We start from the raw sequence: 16,953 nt of genomic DNA, 5'->3' as shown, positions 1-16,953 counted from the left end.
CTCGGCAGATCAAGCAGCATCTGCGGCGTTAAAAAATCATAGTCATACAGCACCAAAGCAGATCCATGCCAAACAAGATGGCCCATCTAAGCAGGTCCCTTTGCTAATGTTCAGCCCATATCCATCTAACTCTATCCTATCCATGCTTCTGCCTAAGTGTCTCTTAAATGCTGTTATAGTACCTGTCTCAGTTACTCCCCTGGCAGTTCGTTCCATATACCCACTGTGTGAAAGTGACGTTCCATCAGCACGTTGGTTTTGCTCATTGCTGCAAATATTTGGTAAACTCAGCAGGCCAAATCAAATCTTATTTTATCCCAGTAACTCTTTGTGTTATCTTTTCAGAGAATGATTTGCTCTCCCCTGATATAATTGCTTTGTTCTTTTTTTTAAATGTTTCTACATGTAAACCTATCACCATTTCTAAATGTTCTAATGTTATTTTTCATTTGTATCTTCCCCTTTGCTCTACCCATTGTACCTGAGTTTGACGATTGCTTTTATTTATTGTATTAACTGATCTGCTTGGATTGCATGCAAAATGAAGCTTTTCACAGTTCCTCCATACACATGTTAATAATAATAATAAACTTAAACCTAATTTATTCAAAATGTGAACATAAATCAAACCCATCTAACTTGATCATTATAATATGAACATACTAATTAGAAGCAGAGCTCCAGCACTGACTAAGATTATGGCTGATATGATTACAACCTCCATTCCCTATCCCAGTCCATCTGTAGTATCTTTCTTGCCCTCTCGTCCACTAAATATTCACTTCTGCATTTAAAATATTCTGGTTTGAAGGATGAGGGGAGAGCTCATTGAAATCTACAGAATAATGAAAGAATTGGACATGGAAAGGATGTTTTCAGTACAGTGGCGCAGCGGTAGAGTTGCTGCTTTACAGCGCTGGAGACCCAGGTTCAATCCCAACTACGGGTGCTGTCTGTTCGGAGTTTGTACGTTCTCCCCGTGACCTGTGAGGGTTTTCTCCAAGATCTTTGGTTTCCTCCCACACTCTAAAGACGTACGGATATGTAGGCTGATTGGCATGGTAAATGTAAAAATTGTCCCTAGTGGGTGTAGGATAGTGTTAATATGCGGGGATCGCTGGGCGGCACGGACCCGGTGAGCCGAAGTGCCTGTTTCTGCTCTCTTTCTCTAAACTAATAAACAAAACTAATGCGAGTCCAGAACCAGAAGGCACAGCTTCGGAATAAAAAGGCGTATCTTTAGAATGGAGATGAGGAGGAATTTATTTAGCCAGAATCAGTGGAATTCATTCGAGGCCAAGATATTGGGCTTTTTAGGCATCAAAGATTATGGGCAGAGGGCAGGAGAATGGGGTTGACAGGGAAAAATAGATCAGCCTTGATCGAAGGGTAGACTCAATGGGCCGAATGGCCTAATTCTAACACTGAATACAATTATGGCTGATTAACTCTGCTCCTATGTCTTATGGTCTATTCAAACATTCTCCTTCCTTCTCACTTGCCCATTGAGGAAGAGAGTCCCAAAGATTCTTGGTTATCTGTGAAATACTTTACCTCATGTGCTTTGAATTGATAAACTACTGAGGTTTCTCCCACAGGAGATGATATGTCCTCTCCACATCCACCCTTTCAAAAGCTGTCAGGATGGTATATCTTACAGAAATGAAGATATACACAAAATGCTGGAGTAACTCAGCAGGTCAGGCAGCATCCACGGAGAAAAGGAATAGGTGACGTTTGGGTCGAGATTCCTATATTTCAAAAATATTCCTTCTCGCTCTTCTGGACACCAGGTCAAGTCGGGTTTTGCTGTACGCTAAATCCATCACTCACTGCAGCTGTTTGAATTCCTGTGTGTTGGAATTGCTGAACCAGGCCATGATGGAACCAGTTAGGATATTTTCTGAAGAATATCTATAAAAGTTTGTTATAATATTCAGTGACACGTTGAATCCCTTTATAACACGTAAGAAAGTAGAGGAGCTGGCTGATTTCCTTCATGATTACATCTATGTGTCGAGCCCAGAACAGGTCACCCAAGATGGTAACTTCCAGGAATTTGAAACTGCTAACTCTTTCCACTGCCAAGCCAACAATGAAAACCGGCAGACACAAAAGGCAGTGGATGCTGTAATATTGAGCAAAAATAAAAGTACTGGTGGAATTTAGCAGGCCAGTCAGCATCTGTGGAGGGATGAAGGATAGACGATGTTTTGAATTGGGAATTGGAAGGTCAGGATATTCATCTCGCATATTGGCATTGGTTGGTGACATTGAATCTCTCAACCATCTCCATTTCAACACCATTGACGTTGAACGGGCTGTGTACTCTACCCTGCTTCCTGAATTCAATGACTAGCTCCTTCATTTTGTTGACATTCAGGGAGCTGATTATGACAACACCATGTTACTAAGCTCTCTATCTCCTTTCTTACTCCATCTTGCCTTTGATTGAGATCAGACCCACAACAATGGTGTTATATGCAAACTTGTAGATTGAGTTAAGAGCACAATTTGGCTGCACAGTCGTATAGAGGGAGTACAATTCTATGGGGAGTCGATCGTAAAATGAAGCTCGAGTCCACAACCTGGGAAGATTTTGAAATCAAGCAAGCGAGCCAAAGAGGGAAAAGGTTCAAACTGGTCAGAGCAAGTGTACAAACTGTTCAACTGTTTAAAAAGCAGTTTAGTTTTGAATGTTCCTTTCACCAAATCCTTCCAAATAATCTCTGATCATGCAGCATCTGTGGCATGTTAAGCACCACAATGAGTGAAGTAATCTTCAAAGTTAAAGGACAAATCTTATGATATTCCTTTAGTGATATTGAATTTAAGCAAAACTAACATTACTGATGGCTGGAAAATGTAAATTACAAAGTGAGCTTGTTCAATTAATTGACAATTATTCATGATTGAAGATCAACCTGCACTATCGATTAGCTCACACCTGCAAGGCACAGGTCTCTGTATTCCATGATTGCAAATACCATTAGACCTGACTGTCTAAAGTCTGCAGTAGAGCTTTTGGGATCCATTATTCCAAGTGAATAACATAAGTAGTTTTTAATTGATTTTCTTCTTCCATTTAAAAATGCAAAATGACCAATCTTCACTTCAAAGCACATTTTTAAACCATGTTTGTAAAATTCCTGCAGTGTTCTGTCCAGACCTCAGTACAAGTGTTAAGGCTTTCAAAGGGATGCACAGATTGTTTCAGAGATAAAAGGTTGCAGAGAAAAGGTTTAGCCAGGCTCACAGGTTTAATTTAGGAAATACAATGTGGTTGGACTTGGAATTCAGTGCCCTCTCGGATGCCAAGATTTGGTGGCAGCTTTGAAAAAGGAAGTGCAAATATATTTGGAGAAGAATCGTAAGATCCTGGGAAGTCACCAAGAGATGTTTAAATAATAATAATAATAATAATAATAATAATAATAATAATAATAACTTTATTTATAAAGCGCTTTTAGACAACATCAGTTACCACAAAGTGCTGTACATGGGAAGTCAACAAAAAACTACAAACTACTAAAACCATTAAGATGACAGGACTATAAAAACAGTAAAAATTAAAAGACATTAAAAGCACTAAAACAGGAACAATGTCTCAGCCAGTGTCGAAAGCCAGTGAATAAAAGTGAGTTTTTAGGGAGGATTTAAAGATGGACAGTGAAGGGGCCTGTCTGATCTGCAGCGGCAAGGTGTTCCAGAGTGCCGGGGCAGCAACAGAAAAGGCTCTATCCCCTCTGAGCTTCCGCTTAGACCTTGGTACCTCAAGGAGCAGCTGATCCGCTGACCTGAGGCACCGGGTAGGAGCATATAGGTGGAGCAGCTCAGAGAGGTAAGGTGGGGCGAGGCCATTCAATGATTTAAAAACAAATAAAATAATTTTTAAATGAACTCGAAAGTGCACTGGGAGCCAGTGAAGGGAGGCCAAAATTGGCGTAATGTGCTCCCTCTTTCGAGTTCCGGTTAAAAGGCGAGCGGCAGCATTTTGGACCAACTGGAGACGAGCCAACGAAGCTCGTGAGACTCCAGAGTAGAGCGCGTTACAGTAATCCAGCCGAGATGAAATAAAGGCATGGATTACTGTTTCAAAATGCTGCCGCTCGAGAATGGGCTTCACCTTTGCCAGCTTCCTTAGGTGAAAGAAGCTGGACTTAACCACTGCGCCTATTTGTTAATCTAATTTAAAATCACCGTCCATCATAAAACCCAGGTTTAAAACTGTTGGCTTTACGAACACTGCAAGTGGACCCAAGTCAACAGAGGGAGGTTCACGGCAGCCATTAGGGCCGAACAAAATCACTTCTGTCTTTTTTTCGTTAAGTCCCAGAAAGTTTAAGGCCATCCAGGACTTAATGTCCTCAAGACAAGACAGAAGTGATTTTAGGGAATAATTATCTTCTTTCCTGAGTGGCATATACAACTGGCTATCATCCGCGTAAAAGTGAAAGGAGATGCCATGCCTTCTTAAAATTGAGCCCAGTAGAAGTAGATAAAGGGAGAAAAGCAGGGGCCCTAAAATTGAGCCCTGTGGAACCCCATATGCCAAGGGAGCAGAGGAGGATTCAAAGCCACAAAGGCTTACACGCATGGTTCTATCTGCCAGATAGGACCTGAACCATCCCAGGGCACTGCCACAGATGCCCACTTGTTGCTGTAATTGGGAAATTAATATTCCATGGTCCACAGTGTCGAAGGCGGCAGATAGGTCCAGCAAGACAAGAACCACATAATTACCGGAGTCGTTTGCCAGGAGGATGTCGTTAGGGACCCTTAGCAGAGCCGACTCTGTGCTATGCATAGCCTTGAAGCCAGACTGAAAGACCTCCCGGATGTTGTGCTCATCCAGGAAGAGTTTCAGCTGGGCGTAAACTACTTTCTCCATGATTTTCGAGATAAATGGCAGCTTGGAGATTGGCCTAAAATTGGCCAGGACAGTCTGGTCCAGGCCAGGTTTCTTGAGTAGTGGCTGCACTACAGCATGTTTAAATTTTACGGGGACAACCCCAGAAGACAAGCTACTGTTTAAAAGGGCCAGCGTAGACAGGGTGGAATGGAAATTTATTTTTGTTTGCATATGGCAGCTTTGAATTGAAGTCCACTTATGGTGTTCATTTCTGTGATAGTACTCTATTGAATCGGTGCGACGCAGTGGCGCAGTGGTAGAGTTGCTTTTACAGCGCCAGAGATCCAAGTTCAATCCTGATTATGGATGCTATCTGTACGGAGTTTGTACATTCTCCCTATGGCTTTGTGGGTTTACACCGGCTGCTCCGGTTTCCTCCCACATTCCCAAGACGTACGGGTTTGTAGGTTAATTGTCCCTAGTGTGTTGGATAGTGCTAGTGTATGGGGTGATCGCTGGTTGGCGCGGACTCAGTGGGCCAAAGTACCTGTTTCCATGCTGTATCACTGTAGTCTAAAGAGTCTATGATTGGATTTAGAATCTTTTGCAGGTGATTGAGGCCACTTCTCTACAGATCACTTTTCACTTGCATTCCATTGCACTATGCTTCAATGTTAAATTATTGCAGATTATAGTTATATTCCTTGTAATAGTAAATGACAGCAAAATAATTTCACTGGTTCATGAATTCAGCAAAATAATTTAAGATGCAATGTATAACTCTTTTTCTTTTTCTTTTTCCTCCTAGGATATGAGTTGAAGATCCCTTTACTGTCAACTTCCAGATATTATAGACTTTTAGTGAGATTGTGGATAGTTCTCCACCTTCATGCCTTTTAACAATGGCACGTTACAGATACTTCATATTTAATCAGCGTGCAATGGTCCCACTGGGAATTCTACAACTAGCTTGTTCCACAATCTGTATAGTTTGCGGCTTCATAGAAGGATTTTTTCGGAAAGATTCCGTGCTCCGTCGGACTAGAATACCCATCTGGACAGGCATGGTAAACGCAAAATAATTTACATAATTTAATGTGATCTTGTATCTTAATCATGAACCAGTGAAAATGTTGCTTGCTTTTTCAGGCACTCGCATTTCCAGGCATTCTGGCATTATTTTCCTCGCAGAGAAAGAATCCCATTATTGTAAGTATCTTGCAAAGGAAGTGGGAAAATAATCATATAAGAATCCCATTATGTAAGAAAAATAATTTAATTAGTTTGGAAACTGAACTGGAGGAGGAAACCGGAGCAGCCGGTGTAAACCCACAAAGTCATAGGGAGAATGTAAAAATTCCGTACAGATAGCATCCATAGTCAGGATTGAACTTGGATCTCTGGCGCTGTAAAAATTCAATATATATATATATATATATATAAACAAAATTATATTATGAAACATAACGATATTATACAAAACAATATTATATTACGTATTAAACAATCTTGGGTAAACCAATGTGTCTAACAAATACCACTTATTTTGGCTGAGGTCGTCAAGTGACCTGCTCACTTAAACTTAACACAGAATAGTCCTGTTCTTCTTCAGACTGAAGATCGAGCCCTGACCCAAAAAGCCACCTGTCCATTCCCCTCTACGGAGGCTGCCTGACTCGCTTAGTTTCTCTCTCAATTTGTGTTGCGCTATTTCGAAAGTTTATTTTTAGAATCTAAAGCAGAAGCCATCCATGCCAACCAATATGCCCCATCGATGCGAGTCCCATTTGCCTGCATTGGCCCAGATTCCTCTAAACCTTTCCTATCCATGTACCTGTCAAAATGTCCTTTATATGCTGTTATACTACCTGCTGCAACTACCTGGTGAAAAGTTGAACAATTTCCTTCCCCTGCCACTATCTTTATGTTGTGAATGTGTCAAATCCATTATGTTTGATTAGCCCAATATCAAGCTCTAGGTCAAATATGTACTTAATTTTATGGATGTCCTCGGATGTATATGGTACCTTGCATTGAATTAAGTCATATTGTGCATCATTACAAAAGAGAGTAGGAATAAATGAATGAATTTCAAGTTCGAAGACTGTAATCAGTGGGATGCTCATAGATCAGCATTTGGGGCTCAGCTATTTACAATATATTTGTAGACTTTGGAAATCCTCTTCATTATCCACAACATTATCTTGGTATCATCTGCATACTTACTAATCCAATTTACCACACCTTCATCCAGATCATTGATGTACATTGATGTACATGACAAACAACAAAGGACTGAAACACAGATCCCTGAGGCACCCCACTAGTCACCTGCCTCCAACCCGACAAACAGCCATCCACCATTACCCTCTGGCCTCTCCCATTCAGCCACTGTTGAATCCATCTTGCTACTCCTGCATTTATACCCAACAGTTGAACCTTCTTAACCAACCTTCCGTGAACCTTGTCAAAGGCCTTACTAAAGTCCATATAGACAACATCCACCGCTTTACCCTCGTCAATTTCCCTAGTAACCGCTTCAAAAAATTCAAGAAGGTTAGTCAAACATGACTTTCCAGGCATAAAATCCATGCTGACTGTTCCTAATCAGACCCTGTTTATCCAGATGCTTATATATATTATCTCTAAGTATCTTTTCCATTAATTTTCCCACCACTGAAGTCAAACTAACAGGTCGATAATTGCTAGGTTTACTCTTAGAACCCTTTTTAAACAATGGAACAACATGCGCAGTACGCCAATCCTCGGGGACTATTCCCGTTTCTAATGACATTTGAAATATTTCTGTCATAGCCCCGGCTATTTCTACACTAACTTCCCTCAATGTGTTGATTCACGTTTCTCTCTCACATCGGTTGTTTCGACAATAATCGACCAGGCACCAGGGTTGCTTTAAACGTACGTTTTATTGAGCAGGAGTCTCCACACGGGTTACAACCTGGCAAAGAGTCAAGCTGCCTGCTCTTAATTGCAAGGCTCTTTATATGTTAATGCCACCGTTTAGCACCTCCCACATTCCCCCGATCAAAGAACCAACACGTTGGAAGAATACAGGAAACCAAGTATGTACATATAAGGGGATGATAGAGGAACCACACATAATCTTAGACCAGTACATCCTTTAGTCTTTCTGGCTAGGGGGGGGGAGGTTGTGTATTCCTTAATCTTGACAGACTGGGCCTGTGATCCTTTATTCATGACTACACAGTAACTGCAAGACATTGTGTATCCATTCTAACAGCCGGTTCCAGCAAGTCTGGTCAGCAGCCATCTTATGTCCTTTGTTTCAGTCTACCTGGCCAACCATTTTGTCTTACAGAACAGTCTTATAGCATTGATTCAGAATTTCTATTCATCAAATGTCCTAGGGAATATCCTGTCAGGACCTGGAGACTTATCCACTTTTATATTTTACAAAAGTGTCAGTACTTCTTTTACTTTGAAACTCATAATATCCATAGCTACTCTACTAGTTTCCCTTACCTCACATAATTCAATATCCTTCTCCTTGGTGAATACCGAAGAAAATAAATTGTTCAATATCTCCCCCATCTCTTTTGACTCTGCAGATAGCTGTCCACTCTGTCTCTCCAATGGACCAATTTTATCCCTTGTTATCCTTTTGCTATTAATATAGCTGTAGAAACCCTTTGGATTTACTTTCACCTTACTTGCCAAAGCAACCTCATGTCTTCTTTTAGCTTTTCTAATTTCTTTCTTAAGATTCTTTTTACATTCCTTATACTCCTCAAGGACCTCATTTACTTCATGCTGCCTAAAATTATTGTAGATCTCCCTCTTTTTCCGAACAAGATGTCCAATTTCCCTTGAAAACAGGGCTCTTTCCAATTTTTACTGTTTCCTTTCATCCGAACAGGAACATAAAGATTCTGTACTCTTAAAATTTCCCCTTTAAATGTCTTCCATTTCTCTTCTACATCCTTCCCATAAAACAAAATGTCCCAGTTCACTCCTTTTAAATCATTTCGCATCTCATCAAAGTTAGCCTTTCTCCAATCAAAAATCTCAACCCTAGGTCCAGTTCTGACCCTCTCCATAATTATATTGAAACTAATGGTATTGTGATCACTGGACCCGAAGTGCTCCCCAACGCATACCTCCGCCACCTGTCCCGTCTCATTTCCTAACAGGAGGTCCAGCACTGCTCCTCCTCTAGTAGGTACCTCTATGTATTGCTGCAAAAAACTATCCTGCACACATTTTACAAACTCCAAACCATCCAGCCCATTTACAGAATGTGTTTCCCAGTCTATGTGTGGAACGCTGAAATCTCCCACAATCAATACATTGTGATTACTACTAATATCTGCTATCTCCTTACATATTTGCTCTTCCAATTCCCAATACCCATTTGGCAGTCTATAATACATCCCTATAAGTGTTGCTACACCTTTCCCACTTCTCAGTTCCACCCAAATAGCCTCCCTAGATGAGCCCTCCAATCTATCCTGCCAAAGCACTGCTGTAATATCTTCCCTGACTAGCAATGCAACACCTCCACCTCTTGCCCCTCCAATTCTATCACACCTGAAGCAACGAAATCCTGGAATATTTAGTTTCCAATCACAGCCCTCCTGCAACCACGTTTCACTGATCGCCACAACATCATACTTCCAGGTGTCTATCCAGACTCTAAGCTCATCCACCTTTCTTACAATGCTTCTAGCATTAAAATATGCACATTTAAGAAACCCCCCGCCTCTTATTCTCTGTTTATTTCCTTTTTTTTCTTTCTCCTCTTGTGCCCGAGTGCTTCCCTTTTCTGCTTCCTGCCTCCCATTCTGTATACTAGCTTTCTCTATTTGAGTCCCTCACCCCAACCATTCTAGTTTAAAGTCTCCCCAGTAACCTTTGCAAATTTCCCCGCCAGGATATTGGTCCCCCTCGGGTTCAAATGCAACCCATCCTTTCTGTACAGGTCCCACCTTCCCCAAAAGAAGTCCCAGTGATCCAGAAACTTGAATCCCTGCCCTCTGCACCAGTCTTTCAGCCACGCATTTATCCTCCACCTCGCTCCATTCCTACTCTCACTGTCGCGTGGCACAGGCAGTAATCCTGAGATTGTTACCTTTTTGGTCCTTTTCCTTAACTCTCCTCCCAACTCCCTAAATCCTCCCTTCAGGACCTCTTCCCTTTTTTTACCTATGTCATTACCTATATGTACCACGACCTCAGGCTCCTCTCCCTCTGATTTCAGGATATCTTGGACGCGTTGAGACACGTCCGAGACCTTGGCACCAGGGAGGCAGACCACCATCCTGGTCTCCCGACTGCGTCCACAGAATCGCCTATCCGACCCCCTAACAATAGAGTCCCCAATTACTATTGCCCTCTTCTTTTTTTTCCCTACCTTTCGGAGCAACAGGGCCGGTCTCTGTGCTGGAGGCCCGTCCGCTCTCGCTACCCCTGGGCAGGCTGTCACCCCCATCCGTACTCAAACAGGAAATGCAAGTTGTACCAACATTGGAGTACTCACTCGTCCCTGCCTCTGCCCCTTGCCCTTCCTTAGCGTGACCCACATGTCTCTCTCCCGTGGTTTTGGAGTGACCACCTCCCTATAACTCCCCTCTATGACCTCCTCACTCTCCCTGATCAGACAGAGGTCATCGAGCTGCTGCTCGAGGATCCTAATACGTTCCCTTAGGAGCCCCATCGCTCTGCACCTGGTGCAGATGTGGACGTCTGGAGGGCCATCCGACACCATGACCTCCCACATCTGACATCCAGAACAGTACACTGCTCTGACTGTCATTCTCCCGCCTTACCCTGGATCCGATACCAGTATAATACAATAGAAACTGCTGGGAGAAATCAGCAGGTATCTGACTCACAACAGCTGCTCCCACTTGACCTTTAAACTGCACCTTTATTCTATAAACAAAAAGTACTGTACGTTTAACTCACTGTACCTTTACTAAAGCACTATACCTGTAGCCCACTGTACCCTTGGCTCACTGTACCTTTACTAAAGCACTGTACCTTTACTAAAGCACTGTACCTTTAGTCCCCTGTACCCTTAGCTCACTGTACCTTTACTAAAGCACTGTACCTTTAACCAGAAAGCAGAAATACTAACCTGAGGTTGCACCCAATCAGCTGCTTCCTCTAGTCTGCTTCCACCAATCAGCGGCTTCCACCAGAACCCTCCCTATGGAGTGTGGAACGTTACAGATTTCGGTAAAAGCCCCGCGCCCTCCTCCACTCACTCAAACAACTTCAAACAAGAGGACATGACTTCAGAATCAAGGGACAGACGTTTAGCGGTAACATGAGGGGGAACTTCTTTACTCAGAGAGTGGTAGCTGTGTGGAATGAGCTTCCAGTGGAAGTGGTTGAGGCAGGTTCGTTGGTATCATTTAAAAATAAATTGGATAGGCATATGGATGAGAAGGGAATGGAGGGTTATGGGAGGCAGGTAGGGCTAAGGGTAAAAAGTTGTTCGGCACTGATTTGTAGGGTCGAGATGGCCTGTTTCCGTGTTGTAATTGTTATATGGTTATATCTAGATAAAGGAACCAATTGTAGTTTCTCACCAAAATAGCTTTTAATATCCTGAAATTTGAGAAAAAAGTAATCGTGTACGTGAATTAACCAGAAAATCCGTTTTTTTTCCCATCTCTCCCTGTATTTTACAAATCATTTGTATGTGCATCGTGTATATTGTCAAAATCTTCCAAGAATGGTAGAATTGTGAAAATCTGAAGATTGAAGAAAAGGAGAACAGTTTTGTGTCACCTTCCCTCGCACCTTCACTCGTTATAACCAATGTGCTAAATCATCTCCATGTGCTAAATCACTTCCATGCTTAGCAGGTGCCTAAATTAATTTTACTCTTTATTTGGAAAAAAAAATTAATATGCCAGTGTAATTTGTAAACAGCACACAGAAGATGATACCCAAGACTTACGTAAGAATGCTGTTCATCGATTACAGCTCAGCATTCAACACCATTATACCATCAAAACTGATCACCAAACTCGGTAACCTGGGCATCGACCCCTCCCTCTGCAACTGGATACTGGACTTTCTAACCAACAGACCCCAGTCTGTGAGGTTAGACAAGCACACCTCTTCAACCCTCACCCTGAACCGGCGTTCCACAGGGCTGTGTGCTGAGCCCCCTCCTCTACTCCCTCTTCACCTATGACTGCACACCTGTACATGGTACTAATACCATCATCAAGTATGCAGATGATACAACGGTGATTGGCCTCATCAGCAACAACGATGAGCTGGCCTACAGGGAGGAGGTCCAGCACTTAGCAGCATGGTGCGCTGACAACAACCTGGCCCTTAACTCCAAGAAGACCAAGGAGCTCATTGTAGACTTCAGGAAGTCCAGAGGCGGCACGCACACCCCCATCCACATTAACGGGACGGAGGTGGAACGTGTTTCTAGCTTCAGGTTCCTGGGAGTCAACATCTCCGATGACCTCTCTTGGACCCACAATACCTCTACTCTGATCAAGAAGGCTCATCAGCGTCTCTTCTTCCTGAGGAGACTGAAGAAGGTCCATCTGTCTCCTCAGATCCTGGTGAACTTCTACCACTGCACCATCGAGAGCATCCTTACCAACTGCATCACAGTATGGTATGGCAACTGCTCTGTCTCCGACCGGAAGGCATTGCAGAGGGTGGTGAAAATTGCCCAACGCATCACCGGTTCCTCGCTCCCCTCCATTGAGTCTGTCCAAAGTAAGCGCTGTCTGCGGAGGGCGCTCAGCATCGCCAAGGACTGCTCTCACCCCAACCATGGACTGTTTACCCTCCTACCATCCGGGAGGCGCTACAGGTCTCTCCATTGCCGAACCAGCAGGTCGAGGAACAGCTTCTTTCCGGCGGCTGTCACTCTACTCAACAACGTACCTCGGTGACTGCCAATCACCACCCCCCCCTGTTCACTTATTATTATTTATTCAAATCGTTTGCTATGTCGCTCTTCGAGGGAGATGCTAAATGCATTTCGTTGTCTCTGTACTGTACACTGACAATGACAATTAAAATTGAATCTGAATCTGAATCTGAATCTGAATCCAAGCCAATATTTAGAAACTAATCTTTTCACAAGTGCTAATGAATCACAAACAAATGTGATAAATTCTGAATGGTTTGTATTAAAACAACATTCTCTTGTGCTGTGAATCAATCCCTGTTCTACTATATTTTTATGACCTTCAATTAAAGCAAAACTATCAGGAAAGGCCAAGCTAATAGATTTTGGAAATACTGATCATAATATTAGTAAAATGACAGTTGTGTATTAAATCTATCAACAATGTTATGTTTATTGTGTTGCTTAGTATTGTTTAAACTTGTTTTGCTGTTTATATCATGATTCTTTGCATTCTACTTTTAGGTGACTGCTATGATTGCATCAGCTGTACTTTCTTGGATAACCACAACTGTTTTGATAATATATGCTGCATTGACATTGAGTTATGGTGAAGATGACGATGAAGTGTTTCAACATAAAACCAGTGAAGTAATTCATGTGGTAAGCCCTTTTGAAATTAGAAATGTTTCTTTGACTTACATTATGTTTTTTCCCTTCTGCAAATCACAGGCTTCAGTATTTAAATGAATTATGAGGCTAATTAATTAGCTGATGGCTTTTAGTTTTGTTTGCCATGCAAAACTATTCAGATGACACAGCGATTGTGGCATGTGTAAGGAACGGGTATGAGGAGGAATACAGAAACATGATCAGTGCCTTCTGTGCCTGGAGTAAAGAGAACTGTCTCTTCCTGAACAGCTAAGACTAAAGAGATGGTGGTTAACTTCGGCAGGTCCAAGCTCTCCCTTCAGCCGGTCAACACTGCAGGGGCTGACATTGAGGTGGTGCAGACATATAAATACCTTGGGGTGCACCTGGATAACAAACTGGACTGGTCTGTCAACTCTGACACCCTCTACAAATAAGGCCAGAGCAGACTCTTTTTCCACAGAAGGCTCAAATCCTTCAATGTGTGTAATGACATGCTGCATATGTTTTACAACACTGTGGTTGCAAGTGTTATTTTCTACGCTGTTGTCTGCTGGGGCAACAGCATTAGTGCAAAAAACAACAAGCTGGTCAAACTGGTTAAACAAGCTAGCTCAGTGCTGGAGGGGAGAGTGGACTCTGGGATGGATGTGCTTGAGAGACATATGAGGCACAAGGTGCAGGTCATCCTGAAAAACCCCGGGCATCCCCTCCATGTAATTCTGGAGAGTCAAAAGGGCACTCGGAACAACAACCGGCTCCTCTCCCTGCCCTGTAGAACGGAGCGGTTCAGGAGATCCCTCACCCTGCAGCCGTTTGATTTTATAATTCGGCTGTAGGAGGATGCATTTTTGCATTTTTTAATTGTTAATTATTGGTCGTATTTATTGCTCTAGGGTAGTGTTCACATTGTATTTTATGTATTTTCTGTCTGCGTTCGTTTTGAATGTGTGGGTTTGTTGGTTGGGGGCTTCTGGACATCTGAACTTCCCTGAGGGGATCAATAAAGTATTTATTATTGTTATTACTATTATTATTATTAAATACTGTTTATTTATGTAGGGAGTTTTCACTTTGCTTTACAATACTAAAACTATAATATCTTTTCAGTTGTGAAGTTATATTAAAAATAGTGACGTGCAAAAACTGGAGAATTTTAATAAAAATTGGAAAAAGGAGAAATGTATGTATTTTACTTTTTAGAAATTCCAACATATAAGGACATTTGGCCCATTGCATCCATGCTGGCTCTCAGCCCGTCCCATTCCCCAACTAATTTCCCTTTAACCTTTTTTTCTCATGCCCATAAGGTATCCACCCCTTGATTCTCCTGCCAATCTTCTACTCGAACAACAATTAACAATCAAAAGTGATAGGAGCAGAATTCCATTCAATCATGGCTGATCATTCTCTCCCTCCTAACCCCATTCTCCTGCCTTCTCCCCATAACCTCTGACACCCATACTAATCGAGAATCTATGTATCTCTGCCTTAATAATATCCACTGATTTGGCCTCCACAGCCTTCTGTGGCAAAGACCATTCAACCTACCAGTGTATCTTTGAGAGGTAGGAGGAAACAAGAGCACAGGGAGAGGAAGAATCTACAATTTATTTGCAGATAACATCTTTCAGTGCTTGAAGCCTGTGAGCTTTATGTGCAATGAAACACTATCTATAATTATCTCTACTTTCCTAGACTTTTGTTTTGTTTAAGTGAGATTGAAGAGAATTAATTGACCATCTGACTGTTTTATTTGAAAGACAATGTACAGGTGCACAACCTTTTATCCAAAAGCCTTGGGACCAGACACTTTTCGTAATTTAGAATTTTTCGGCTTTCGGAATGAAAGATTTTTAGCGTAGATTTTAACGGCTGGCGCAGTGGTACAGTGCTCGGCTCATATCCGCAAGGTCGCGAGTTTGCGCCTCGATCCTGGCAGTTACTCGTCGCGAGTTTGAGTCTTCAATGTAGTTTTTTCTTGAAGAATAGGAGAGAATAGGGAGGGTTAGGCTGGGATCATTCTCTGCGAGATGATCTTAGTGCGGGAGACAAGTGTAGGAGAGGTGTACTGACTGTGTGGGCAGAACTTTGGAAGTGATTGCCCACCATTCTCAAAAGCCGCTGTGTCTCCCTGTCCCTCCAACTCCAGAGGAATCCGCTCCCCGAAGGGCCGCTACGGCGACAAGTGGCAGTTCGCCCACAGCCCGAGCTGCGCCCCCTCATCCGCAACACGAGTTGGAACTGCGCATAATATAGTAACTGTGGAGAAATTAATGCACACTGCAAAGTTGGTACAATGGTTATTTAAATTCAGATTTTTATGTGTGATTGAATTTAAGTTCTATCGAAGTTTAAATCATCTTTGCCATTTCTATTGCTTCATCGTTGGTGACAGTGCATTATTTATTTTATTACGTTAGTAACCCAGGTTGCTACTTCCATTGATTTATGAGCTCATTTTCTCACTGCCACCTCCTCTTCTCCACTCTTGATGTTGAAGAATATCCTTATTTAATTTTCCCGATCTTTATTTCATTCTCCTCCCACAAGCATTGGCATTCACCCAAGGTCTCGGGTTGCTGCAGCATGGATTCCCACTTCTCTGAATTGTGGCATGTTTACCTATTAATTTCTCAATTAACAAATCCCTCCTTCCTTATTTTTATATATAGTCTAACTGCCCTTTCAATACACCATTAAGTTTCATCGCATTTATTAGTCAAGATTCATTGCACATAAGAAGCCTGCCCGCAGGGGTCTTTTATTTTTCTTATGATATATAAACTTGTCCGTGACTCATTCTGCTATTCTTCAAGCCATATGTTAAACAAAGATAGTATTTGCCATGGTAGACATCTGAAATATATTCAAAACGCCAAGTTTCTGCTGCACAGGAATTTTAATGTTATGGAGCTACAGATGCTGGTTTACACATTTACAAAAGAAAGAGGACATCACGGATGACCTTGAATGGAAAGTCTCATCTTGAGAACAGATGTGGCGGAGATGGAGATTGAGATTAGGGTATGGTATTCTCTGCAAGAGGCAGGGTTAGAGGAGGTCTAGTCCAGGTAACTGTGGACGTCGGTGAGTTTGTATTAGACATCAGATTACTACAATTTTATTCTACTTTAATTTTATTACCGATCTCTGCGATTATTATTTGCTGCTGGATTGTGGGGTCTGGTAATCACCCCTTTTATGTTTGAGGGAAACTAAGTCTATTAAACCAAATTTAAGGACATCTTTAAAATCCTCTATAATCGTGACATGTTATTAAATTTGGTTTCAGCAAAGAAAGCATATGTACATGTAGTGTCTTTGACGACTTTGGGATGACCCAGGAAATGCTTAAAGGTCACAGGGTAGCTTTTGAAGCATAGTCACAATTACGTGGACAAATGAAGCCAACAGTATTCTGACTATGGGGTCCAGAGAGCAGCAACAAAGTGTGATCAGTTAATCGGTTTTACTGATGTTCATTGAGGGAAGATACTTACAGGAGAATTACCCTGTCCAATGAACAAGAATCTCTCATTTTTCCCAAGTCCGCTTTGTTAAGTTTACAGATACA

General features: G+C 42.1%; 2 protein-coding genes across 4 annotated transcripts in view; both read left to right on the top strand.

Annotated features, from left to right (window-relative positions):
- The window catches only part of zgc:113425 (uncharacterized protein LOC541425 homolog), a 71,197-nt gene that overhangs the window by 20,112 nt on the left and 34,132 nt on the right, over positions 1-16,953 (top strand). For all 3 annotated transcript variants that reach the window (XM_055643550.1, XM_055643568.1, XM_055643559.1), the window contains exons 3-5: positions 5,661-5,919; positions 6,002-6,061; positions 13,251-13,388. In XM_055643550.1, the coding sequence (XP_055499525.1) occupies positions 5,755-5,919; positions 6,002-6,061; positions 13,251-13,388 (363 nt within the window). In that variant the 5' untranslated portion in view covers positions 5,661-5,754. The remainder of the gene's footprint in view (positions 1-5,660; positions 5,920-6,001; positions 6,062-13,250; positions 13,389-16,953) is intronic.
- Positions 3,502-16,953, top strand: part of ugl (ureidoglycolate lyase) — a 193,928-nt gene continuing 180,476 nt past the window's right edge. Inside the window, exon 1 of the mRNA XM_055643525.1 lies at positions 3,502-4,179. The gene's annotated coding sequence lies outside the window, so the exon portion shown is untranslated. The remainder of the gene's footprint in view (positions 4,180-16,953) is intronic.

Source organism: Leucoraja erinacea, chromosome 1 (genome assembly GCF_028641065.1).
Source record: "Leucoraja erinacea ecotype New England chromosome 1, Leri_hhj_1, whole genome shotgun sequence".
In the NCBI taxonomy this organism is placed as follows: Eukaryota; Metazoa; Chordata; class Chondrichthyes; order Rajiformes; family Rajidae; genus Leucoraja; species Leucoraja erinaceus.
Note: the sequence above shows the minus strand (reverse complement) of the source record. Positions and strands in the feature narration are given on the sequence as shown.